Source organism: Netta rufina (genome assembly GCF_964035555.1).
Source record: "Netta rufina genome assembly, chromosome: 13".
Lineage (NCBI taxonomy): Eukaryota > Metazoa > Chordata > Aves > Anseriformes > Anatidae > Netta > Netta rufina.
Genome location: NC_140136.1, coordinates 11,061,409 through 11,074,110, shown reverse-complemented (window position 1 = coordinate 11,074,110; position 12,702 = coordinate 11,061,409). Strand labels below are relative to the sequence as shown.

Here is a 12,702-nt window from a genome sequence, read left to right as displayed (position 1 = left end):
CGAGCTTTCATGTAATTTGTCGGTAAATAATTTTACGCTGTTATATTTGTACACACCAGAATATCTCACAGTGAAATAATAATGCAATAGCTACTCATAACAAATTAAGCTGGTACCAATCTCTTTGCATCTGTAGATCTTTAAAACATGTTAGTCTCTCCAATGGAACTATATGATGACTTAAAATAGAGATTTAGCTTTACAGATTTGTTTTAAGAAGCCTAAAATTTTGTTGAAAATAGGAGACTGTCACATGACCTGCAAAAAAAAATATGGTGGAGCAGCATTTTTCCTTCTTCACGCATTGTGTCCTTCTGACTTGTCTGATACATAAATATAGTGTAAAATTATTTTCTACCAGTGGAAAAATCTACAATCTAATGGACATAGACAGTTATCTCTTAACGTTTTTAAAAAGCAAGGCAACCCTGTATAAGGTAAAAACAGAAGCCGTCTTTAGCCCTGTGTTTGTAGCAGGTGGCAAGAGCAGTCTTTTTAAGAACACTATAAAAATGTTTCAGTAAACTCCAAGTATGTTCTCTTGGCCTCTAGCTATTTTTGATGAGAGTCTTCATGAGGAAGAGGTTCTCTGTGGACTTTTTGCTTTGATTTGTTGCTTTATGAACCTCTGTCAACTTCTAACTCCTGTGTTAAGGAACTCAATGGTATAACATCTTTTGTGAAGAAAGTTTTGTTCTGTGTTTTGAAGCCATCCATGCTCTGTCTGCTTGATGTCCTGCACCAAGATGTAGTTTGCTTTTCCGAGTTTATTGACACTTAAGACTCAGTCACCATTTTCATCTCTACCCCCAGTCAGGTATGTTTTTCAACCTTCAAAATAGTAGTAGGTGGAGTTGTTTAATATTCCTGTGTTATGTATTTGGAATGGATGTATTAAGTTATTCAGAGGACTTGTGCTTTCAGTATTCCAATCTTTCTCAATATAATCACTTTAAAATATTGACACATGACTTGAGAAAACTACTTTCTTTATCCATTGGATTTGAGGGAACATAGTAAGTATTGTAAGTTACCCAGAACCAGTTTCTTGGCCAGGGAAATTAAAAGCTGCTTAAATCTGTGTATGAATTTGGCTCTTTTTTTAATTATTTTTATTAGGTACCAAATGGAACATTTATAGGATGATGTTACTTCTGTAAAGTCACATTCGTGCTGAGGATAATTTCTGTTGCAATTGCTTGGTGTTCTGTACCTTAGATGGCAGTGGAGAAAACACATACCTGAGAAATTAAGCCTTTACTTATGACCTTGCTTTAAACAAAGAATCACTCTCTTCTTTTCAGGCAGGTATGCTGTCCATTTTTACTTGATTCCCATTTCCTTAGTCTTCCAATTCTTTGATAGCTAGTGTTTGGTCTGAGCAACTGAGGATTAGAGTTAGTATGTGTTTATGCAATGTGTCTTCAGTTTTGTGTCACTTGTGGGTGATGCTGTGAACGATAGCTATTCTGTTCTTTCAGCAGAAACAACAACAGAGGCGTTCTGGCAGTGCTGCAGGTGAGTACCATTGTCATAATTAAAGTGCTCCTCTTGTTTAAGTAACATTAATGAAGAAAATAAAATAACGTATTAGCAAGCAATGAAAAAGGCTCTGCTGTACACTATAGTCTGGCTCAGAAATCTTTTATTCTCATATTTAACAAATGTCAAGTACTAAGTAGTATTGCAAAAATAACACATGCCAGCATGAACATAGCAATTTAGAAAGTATAAATGCACACCAACTAAATGGAATTTCCTTCAAACAATATAGCAAGTAAAAACACTCTAGTACATATAAAATATTTTACTCCGTAGTTTCCTCTGCTGGAACAACTTCCAAAAGCATCTGAAGGTGCATAGTGATGGGCTCTGAGAAGAAAATACATTGTTAGAAGCTTGTTCTGAGAACAGTATTCAGATTAATACTATTTTTCTGAGTTAGAGAAATGTCCTTCTAAGCAGTTGTTTCTTTTCTGTATTTGTATCTCAAACTTAAAAACAAATAAATAAGAGGTGGGAAATAAAAACAATCTTAAGATCCAGGCCAGTATATTTTGAGATTTCTAATATTGCTCTTCATAGAGTATACTGCTTCTAATTGCATGATTAGATCATACATAATAATTCAGGAGGAGGGGGAGGCAGACATAATGGATTTTCTTAATGTCCTTAGAACTACTAATTCTGTCCTCTGCAGCTGGTTCTACTTTCTGTTGTGGAAATGCTTGCATATCAGTTTGTCCTTGAGAGATGAATGAAGAGCTCCTTCTGAGACTATGCAAGATCACTTTATGCACACAGTGAGCTTTGCTAATGTTATCTGTCTGGAAAATTGCCTCCCTCCCTGTTCCCCCCAGCATATGACTTAAATTGCAATGGACCATATAATGAACTTTGTTGGGGTAGTTGCTTTAAAGTTTAGAGGTGTTCTATTGAATTTGGAAATGGTCTGTAGTATACTTACTTGATATTTTCTGGGGCCAGCTGAATTTAAAATGAACAAAAAGTACATAAAATATGAGTCCACTAAGTATAAATAAAACACAGTACAAATATGCCAGTTCAGGTGCACTGATGATTGGTATCAGCACCAGTAAAATGGAGACTAATGTCACTATGACTGGAATGACAATGGGTATCTGCAAGATAAAGATAAATAAAAAATAAATAAAAACACAATTACTTAGCTAATTGTTTTACTGTTCTTACAGAAGTTGCATATGTGAAACATAGCTTAATCGTCTTAGGATGTTTTTACTTTCAAAATTTCTGGAATTAGATGGGACAATTGAAAAAGTAGGAGGAAATAGGTGGGAAAAAGTTTTTTCTGTTGAATTGTTAATAAAGGTCTCTGTCTTTATTGCAAATAGCAATGTAGTATGTAGTAATTCATATACAGCTTAATGAATTGGAGACCTGACTCAGTACAGTGAAGTGTGGGTCTATTTCCAGGCACTCTTTCAGTGGTAGTCTGCTGACTGTAGTTCCCCATCCCTGAAAATCTGCCACAGCTTCCGCCCATCATCTATGTGAGTAAAACATTGCCTGGGCTTTTCTCAGTCTTTGAGCTTTGTCATAGTGCAAAACTTGAACAAAAACAACAAAAAAAAGACACAAATAAATGGCTAGATTTCAAGTAAAGTGGGTGGTGAGAAACCTCTACCTCAGGATGTTCAAATATTCAGAGTTTCAGGATGAGTTCATGTTTTAGTATTTACGGAAGTGGAGGAGAAGTTACACTGAATGTTGAACTTACCCTAATTGGTCTGTTGACTTCCTTTCTTGTAAACCTCATAACAATGAGTGCAAACACAGTTAAGCCATAAAATATCCAGACTGCAAAACTAAAGTAGTTTATAAGTGTGTTAATGTCACCAGGGATAATATAAATAATAGCAATGGCACCCTAAAAATGAAAACAAAAATTAGTATCAGTGAAGTTTAACCTTACTTTATAAGAGCTTATGTGTAGGTATGTGTGTATGTTTAGGGTATTCAGAACATAATTGGTGCGTGCTTTTGCTTAAACATCTGGGTGCAAGTGTATTGCAGTACATTTAAAGATAGTATCTGTAGCCTGACAATATGTTTGCTTTTCTGTGCAGTATGAATTCTATTTTAAGTTAAAACACGTAATCTTGTATATGCTAATCCATTTTGTTGCTGCCTGACTATCTAGAAGGAAGAGATAATATATTTATAATAATAATTATTATAATAAATATATATAATATTAATTATAATAATATATTATGTTTTTGGTTGTTGATTCTGGGAGTGGACAGAGCAAGAATTTTGACTCTATCTGGTATTACATTGATGTAAAAAGGTAAAATACAAAAAAAAATACAGCCTAGTTTTATTTTAAAATGTATTTATTAAATGTGTAGATTTTTTTTTAAATGAAAATATGTAAATGCATCCTTACAGGAGGACATAGAGTAGGAAATATTTCATAGGCTTCTTGTGAGATAAAGGATTTGCCTAACACTAATAATTTATCTTTTTATTTCTTGGTTTTCATGCTATAGATTCTTAAAACTTTGATTTGAATTTTGATCTTCTGGAATGAAACTTTTCAAATTAAGAAGTAGTTTTCATTGTATGGTCTTTGTTCCTAATAAATGTTCAGGATGTATGTTTATATAAAGATTGTAATCTCACAAAGATGCAAAGACATGTCAAAGCTGCTGGTAGGAAATTTTGAAAGCATGTGTTAAGATTTTTTTGTAGGTAATTTCTCTGTACTTAGAGTGTATACTTACATAAAACATGATAGCAGGTGCTGGTGTTAAACGCTTAACACTAATGTAAGATAGCACCTTTAGCATATGCCCTTCACGACCTGCTACATAAACAAGTCTGACAAAACAAAAACAAGGCAAACTAGTTAGTGTGGCACCTAAAGTTCAAGTGGTGTTACATTTTAACACTGCCTGTCCCCTTCCCCCACAAAAAAAAAAAAAAAAGTTTTCAAATTTATTTTATTATGTGTCTACATCTGACTAGAGCTTTCTTTAGAGTACACCGGTATTTCCTTTAGCATACAATGGGATTTAAAGAATATTGCACTAAACTGAAATAATGGAAATAACCAATGTTAATGCACAGAAATTGAAACTAATTCTGTTTTCAGAATCACTAGTTTGTACATATCGTTTAACTAAAATTGTTTTGGAAAAAGCTGCTATCTTTTAATTAAAAAATCCTTTTTATTTTTTTTCCATATTAAATAGCTACCTGTACAACCTTCTGTCAAAAAACGTCTGTACAGCCCTACCATATTCAGATAGATCTTACTTTTACTATTAAATAGAAGTGTTGAAAAATTGATAGAAAGGAATGGCTTTCCCTTCCAGTTCTTATCTTGACTGTTAGTGGTGTAGTTATGTTCTTATTCTTTTTTTTTGTTTTGTTTAATGACAACCTTTAAAATTAGCCAGCAAAAAGAAAAGGGGGAAAAAACACTTTCATGCCATGTCTACTTTGAAATGAGAATATTTTATGAGAAAAATCTTTTCTGATTTTTCAAACCTGTATAGCCTCTGCTTCCTTTTGCAAAATAAACTATAGCTAGATTTGTAAATACTTGTTATTTTTTACCTTTAGATCATAAGTATGTCGATATCTTTGTGTCTAAATACAAAAACATACATACACATTTTTCACCCTTAAAAAAATTAAGGTACTTTAAGGTACTTAGAATGGGAACTTACCTGCCTGCAGTAAAACATGTCCCATTGGCAGATCCAATTGTAGAAAAGGCCACAAAGAGAGGTACTATCCAAGAGGCTGGGTAAAGAATTCTATCTCCAAATGTCTGGGATATGGGATTAAAATGAATGTTTTTTTGTCATTTTAACTGCTATTTGGTATATCTGGAAATGTTGGCACCTCTTTAAAAATACAGTAAGTAACGTATCTGATGTATTAGTAAAATATTTGTTGTATATTTTGTTATTCAAGGATACTTGGCCAAAAGAAGACCGGAATTAATAGACAAAACAATCTATAAAGAGTGGAATATTGTCTTGAATGAAACAAAACCACTTAAATTGCTTAAGACACCTGGTTTGTGGATGTCTGCCAAAGAATAGATGTGATTACCACAGAGCACAGTGTGTACACAAGGTGATTCCAGTGTAAGTAAAAAGAATAACAATAGTAATGAAGGCATGGCAACCTAGGCCTTGTCGTGGGTGAGCACGTGAGGGACAAACTTGCCAAGTTCTTTCACTATACTTTGATTTTTTACCTGTGCCATGGTATGTTAATTGTTACAGCAAGGTGGGTTGGAACTAATGTAGGTACATGGATCTGCTGTAACTGAATTTCAATTAAAATTGACAGGTACATTTTGGATTTTCAGTTGAGTAAGTTAAGCATATCAAGTTCTACTTTTGCACAAAATTACCATCAGTGTAGTTGCTTTACCTGGTAGCAGCACACTCACCAGCACAAAGCAGGAAGGCTCCTTACAGATGTATAGACCTCTTTATATGGAGCACTCTGCTTATTTTGCTATTTGCTGTGGCCCTTTTGTGCTGCTCAGTAGAAGTTGGATTTTCTTTTAGTTTAGTCTGATCGCTTTAGAGGTAGCTGATGTGTGCTGTTGAAAGATGTTAAGCTTAGTGGTACACTGAAGAGATGTGGTTCTTTATCAACATACAACTTAGTATGCAGTTTTGCACCTCTTGGTGAAAAAAAAAGGCTGAAATGCATCAAAATTCTACATTTTCAAATACCTTTTTATTTTGAGGTTTTTAAGTATTTCTACATATAAAGTACATTTCCACTGTGTTACAGTGCATTCATGTATGCATGTGTGCATGTCACATGCTGTTCGTTTTCCCCTAGAACTTATATAAGGGGAAATTGCTACAAGCTCTCTGAACAATGGTTTGGGAGACAGATGTCCTCTGGAAAATTTACCGAGTAGAACGGAAGGGACAGATGTGTTTATATAAATTTCTCAAATGTTAAGAATAATCCTTAATGATTTTTTTTCTGTAATAGTATGTCATCCAATGAAGTAAAGAGGATAGTTCTCAGTTTAGTTAAGGTAAAAGGAAAAATGAGGAGGTGAATTACAGACTACTTGCTGTTATCTCCAGAATGGCAAAAATTGATCTGTTATTTTGCATGTGTTTATTTCTCAGAAATACTGGAATCACTGCAAAGCAGTAGTCAGATACTATTTTTCCTTCCATTCTTTCAGTACCTATGGAAAACAGTCAACCTCTGAGCTGTGGTGTTTACAAAACGTTACCTGAAGACTGCATTACTTCTGCTTGCTTTTTTTTTTTTTTCCTTTGGGATCTGATGGAGCAGTTTAAATTAGGCACTACTGAAATTAATTTTGGATTCAGAAATGACAGATAATGGGGAAAAATCAAGGTGAGACTGGCAGTTTAGAAATAAAGTGTATCTTAAAACTTAGAGGTTGCTTTTTACATTTTTTTTAACTGCTCAGGATGCTTTAATACCCATGGTTTTCTTTAGATGGCTTATTACAAAATAAAGTGGCTTACCACAGCAACTGCCTGGGACTGTAGGAGTTCTGTTGAAGTCATTACGGTGAAATATGCAATGTTTATCAGAACGTAACAAATTGTAACCAAGGGGATTCCAATAATTATAGATAGTGGTAGATTTCTAAGGAATGCAAAAGTAAGACTCCATCAGCATTGCTGTATCACTACCAATATTACCCTAGTAAACTGTGGACTCTTACTTTCCCCCATATACTCTAGAGGTATGTGTATATTTCTTTACTGTAGAGAAAGATAAATCAGGATTTAAAAAAACAAACAAACAAAAAAAAACAATCACAGATTTATGAAACCCAGAATACATACAAAAGGCTCTTTTTCTGTTAGTGCTCAAGCTTTCAGTAAGCATTCCTTTTAAAGATAAGCTTTTACTTTTCTTTTGGCATTAGTAGTACTACTTTTCTATGTGGTTTTACCTGTAAGGATTTTTAAGTTCTTCTGTGATGTAATTGAGTTGATTCCTGGTAGGAAAAACATTAAAACAATATTTGTAACAGTCATATGTAATGTGTTATAAGGTTAGGTGTTATTTCTTTTTTCTGTGTGGTGTGCCTTTGTAGTTTTTGTTTTTTGTTTTTTTTTTTTTTTAAAAAGTAAAACTGCAGAACATAAAACTGTGAGCTTCTTATCCAAATGTAAGCCTGAAGTAACTAATTTTTCCTCCTTAAAGTTTTGATGCATCTTACATTTTTAGAAGTACCTTAGATTCTTAGCCCTTGGTTAAAATATCCCCGAATAAGCAAAAACTAGGTGGACATCTGTTTCAAATTTACAAGATTACTTTTGAGCTTTGAGCTGTGCAATATCTAATATTTTTCAAATATAGGCACTAGTTGACTCTACCCATTGCAAGGTATCAAAAAGTCTAGGTAAATGTCTGAAACAGCAGATGTTCATGTCTAAGTTGAGAGACTCAAGCTTGGAAAAAGAACCTGGAAGAATAATCCATTTGTCTTACACATTGTAATAGGACTTGCTTTGCTGTAAGTAAAGTTTTATATTCTTATTTCCTTTAAAAATACAGATCTATTTGCAAAACTTGACAGTGTGAATATTTAAGAATAGCATTAATGGATCAGAGCTTGATCTTGGATTTGTCCCAACAGAGATTGAGACCAGTTCACATTCCTGTTAGTTTCAGGAACTGATGTACGTAAATGATTTTCAGGATTTTAGCAGAGACATTGGTATTCCTCCAGTAAGTTTATTTTAAGAAAGTAATAGTGGAAAGCAGCATCCGGAGTACCGAATATAAATGTTTTATGTAGATCATAAATGTAAACCTACAGCCTTCCATATTTGTGAGTATTTTCAAATGTATTTTCTTTGGTCTAACACAATGGATAAACAGATGAGGAGGTTTACAATGGGAAGCTTCTCAGGGAGGGAGAATTCAGTGCTTTTACATCAATTCTAAAGCTGAATAAGAAAAAAATGTAAAACCCTATGAATTCTAACTTTCTGATACTTATTCTTTTGTACTAGTCAAAAGACACTACGTATTTCACAAAACATGGACTTTGATGGGGGTAACCTGTGCGGACTTTAGGAATTACATTTTTTTTTTTGCCTATTGGAATTGCTTTTGATATCTTCCTTATTGTCACAGTATCTAAACACCTTTCAGCAGCCCTTTCAGGATCCATTATAGAATCTTTCCTAATAAACAGTAACCTGAGGTTTTGTTTTTTTTACCAAGCTAGTGTTCTTTTTCCAGAATTCATTAAGAGATTCTTTATAACAAGTCAGATGTTAACTTTCTTAGATCACATCTTTGAGTTCTACAGGGAGAGAGTAAACCAGTTAAAGGCTGTTAAACTATAACTGTTAACACTAGTAAAGATACCTTACCATCCATCATATGCCCAGAGTCCATTATAGAATGCCAGACCAATAGAGCTAACAGAAATTTTACTGTCCTTGAAAGAATCTTTAAAGTTTTCAGTTTTTCCTGCAAATAAAACAGATTACTGTCAAATGTTGAAATTAATCCCTTTAATTGCCACTAAATGAAGAAATATTCCAATGTCTGTTTAATGTTTTGAAACATTCTGCAGTTGAAGATCAATTTATACCAATTTTTATAAACATACATACTGTTGAATTTCCTGCCCCCTTCCTCTAAAATACGTAGTACCGTAAGGAGTTCCAATGATGTGGAACTCAAAACTGAATAAAGAGAGCCCTATTGTTGTGCTGTTTTTGTTGGGGAAGTTTTTAAATGGTCAACAGAAACTAAAATAATTGCACATTAATGTATATTTAATTACCTTGCGCAAGTAGAACAATTCCACTTACAATAATGATTGTGACAATGATCATTTTAGCAGCCGTGAGAAGATTCTGGAGATAACTTCCCAGCTTCACGCTCAGTGAATTCACTATTGTAATAACCACTAGAAGAAAGAAATTCATATTTATCTTGTTAAATTTGTCAGAACTGAAAGAAACATTGACTTCTAAAACATTTTTCCCATATTCAGTGTACTGCTTTTTCCTTTCAGGCTGTTCATGTATATATAGTTGTTTCTTTGTTTTTACCATAGTATGTTTGGATGACTTAAAATTGTGAGGAAAAAATGTTTCTGAATTAGATATCTACCATTAACAACAACAACAAAAAAGTAATTCTACAGCATTCTGATGAATACAGAAATATCTCTGAACTTCTCACTTTTCTGCTGCACATAAGCATTCTGTGCAGCTGTATTTTTCTTGGTAAAGAAAGGAAACCCAGGCTAGGAGCAAACCATCATTCTGTCCTTTTTCTGCATGGAGTTAGTTATTGTGGGAAAGACACGCAGTTTCCCAAGGTTCTGTTCCTTTCAGCGTAGGGCTGCTTTCTGATGTCCTCTTAAAGATTAATGTGCTGAAGTCCTACTATGCTATGTGTTCACTGATAGGACTGAACAGAAATTGCTAAGCAATTATGGAACTTGTCACTTTACAAGAAAAAAGAAGTCTTACCAATGGCAGCTGCTGCAAGACACTTGATGACAACTGGAGGTGGATCACAACCTGGATAAAAAGGAGCTGATGCATATTCTGCAAAGCTGAGACAAATGATTGCAAAAGAGCTGGGCTTTGTGACGAGTAAGCTTGTCCAAGAAAACAAAAATGCTGGAATTGGGCCAAATGCTTCCATGAGGTAAGGATATTCTCCTCCTGATTTTGTGATCATTGTGCCAAGCTCAGCAAAACAAAGTGCCCCTGAAAACAAGAAATGTGCGTGTTACTGGTTGTTTAGTTTATGCACTTTTCAAACTGATTAGAACAAAATAGTGCTTTTTTATAGGTAGCAAAATTGCAGAACTGGATATGTAAATATGTCATTTTTCCATGTTTGAGTAGTGTACATGCTAAATTTTAATTACTTGCAAGCAGTTTGTGTAAATGTGGGGAAAAATATACTGAAACTATTAAGTTACAATACAGAACTTACTATTACCTTCGTTTAAGACTTCAGCTGTTGAATTATGAACGTCCTGATTTCTTAAGAAACCAACACTTCCAACAAAGGTCCAAATGGGAACTGTGCTGGCTGACCTACCTTTTAGAAATTTAAGGTGGAAAAACTAAGCTTGCTGCACAACTTTTAAATTAAAATGCCACTGTAATTCAAAGCTGATCTTCAGTAGACGCTTCTAGCTTTATTGCTGTAGCTGCTCAAAAAAATACTTTTTCTATGATTTGTGGCTGACATGATGCACAAAGAATTCATTTTTGTGTTTTACTATTTGAAATATGTAGGAGGTGCTTAGCATTAATTTTTTGGGTGATAAAGTTAGATTTGAGGGATTGAACTAGATGATCTTCCAAGGTCCCTTCCAATCCCTAACATTCTGTGATTCTGTGATTTGTGCAGCTGTAGGAAAAATGTTAGAAATACCAGCCCTGTGCCAGCAAACTTTCATGTGCTATTTTGCCTGTGATTTAAGTAGAAAAGTACTCTATTACGGTTAGTTTTATTTTTGCTTATTTTATCCACTTGCTTTAAAAATGAACTGAAAATGATCATTACAGTTTTAAAAGCTTAGTCTATTGTTTATGAACAGCACATACTTAGTACACTCATCAGGGTATGACTAGTTTTGGTCTAGATGTCATTACCTAATTTGTAAAATGAATGGTATGCAGTAAATAAAAATATTTAAACAAAGATCCAAACTTTGTTGATTCTTTGTTTACCTAGTGTTGCAAGAACTCCGCAGGCTGCCCAGATGACTAAACAAGGACCCACAGCTCCAGCATTGGCAAGTACAGATTTTGGAGAAACAAAGATACCTGAGCCGATAATTGTACCAACAATCATGCAGATTCCACTGATCAGGCCCACCTTGAAATAAAAGGAGACATTTTGGTAAAGTAACTTCTAATATCTTAATTTATCACTAATTAGTTTTCAACATAAAGTTTCTACTAACTAATAAATGATGAAATTTTGTTTCTAAAATGCGTACAAATACTGTGCCATACTCCTGCTGTTTCCAGAAGCCATTACTTGTATTTTACCTGCTTGCATATTTGCTTTACTATCCTTTGGACTATCCATTTTTTTTTAAGCAGTTGCTCCTCCTTGCTTCAGGTATTTGTTAATATTTTGAAATTAGTACGATATTGCTAAGCGGTTAAAAGATCATGTTCTGACTTTGTAGTGACTTACATGTTACGTGAATCTACTAAAACTTAGGTATCTCCTGCTAAAAAAACAAAACAAAACAAAACACCATCATGGGCTGCTTAAATTTTCCTGTTAAGTCATGGCTAGTCTGATAACATCAGTATTTTGACAGTCTGTGTTCTTGGCACCAAACTGAAACTACAGAGTGTGTCTTTTTCCAGGTTACTTAAACTGAAAGAGAAATCACAATTCTCTCTAAGAGGCTTGTCAGGGACAAAAGAAGTGGCTTTTTTTTTTGTTCTTGTAAAAACATCTGTAATTTTCTGGAGAAAAATTACCAGTTGTCTTTCTGTACCACTAGCTGTTTTATAGAAATAAACATGTTTTCAGAAGCAGTGAGCCAACAACTCTGTTTAGACTCTAGAAGTTTACGTGGAGTTTGTAAAGTTTATGAAGTTACGCTCTCTTGAGCAATTTTGAAATTACCAAATATAAGACTTCAATATTATATGTTCTCACTTCTTAATTGTGTTTGTGTCCCAGCCATTTCCTAAAATGTAAATCTGCCACACTATGAAGATAAATCAATGCAAGTTTGGATACAACTTTTCAACTTTTTTGTGATGATGCGTCTACACAGATGTTCCGACTACCTCCCTCTGACAGCCCCTCACACATGTATTGGGGGAGGTAGGGTGTTGGTGCTTACCTGCTTTTGTAGGTTTGTAGTTTGGGGTTCCTCACTCTGAATGGATTGTCCATCCTCTTTTCTACTGTCCTGTCCTTTTCTTTTCCTCAAGCTTTCTTCACCCATTTGGCTTATTTTTTGAAATATCTAAATAAATAAAAAAAAAAAAAAGAGTCGAGTGTATTTTACTGATGTGTGCTTGAGTTTTGCTGCTCTAAAATAGCATACTACTGTCAGAAACTACAAAAATGCACACATGCAATACACAGGCAAAGGTCTTCCATCTAACTACCTCCTTGGAGATTAAATGAAAGAGGTGGTAGGTGTACTTTACCTCA

At 34.1% G+C, this 12,702-nt stretch overlaps 1 protein-coding gene across 1 annotated transcript; it reads right to left on the bottom strand.

Annotated features, from left to right (window-relative positions):
- Positions 1–1,807: 1,807 nt before the first annotated feature.
- SLC7A9 (solute carrier family 7 member 9) lies at positions 1,808–12,490 on the bottom strand (the record flags this gene model as incomplete). The annotated part of the gene is made up of 12 exons (XM_084294611.1): positions 1,808–1,872; positions 2,468–2,642; positions 3,260–3,409; positions 4,269–4,365; positions 5,220–5,323; positions 7,035–7,158; positions 7,472–7,516; positions 8,907–9,006; positions 9,326–9,451; positions 10,023–10,265; positions 11,244–11,391; positions 12,386–12,490. The coding sequence occupies 12 exons, from the start codon at positions 12,488–12,490 to the stop codon at positions 1,808–1,810; spliced, it is 1,482 nt and encodes a 493-aa protein (XP_084150737.1).
- Positions 12,491–12,702: the final 212 nt, after the last annotated feature.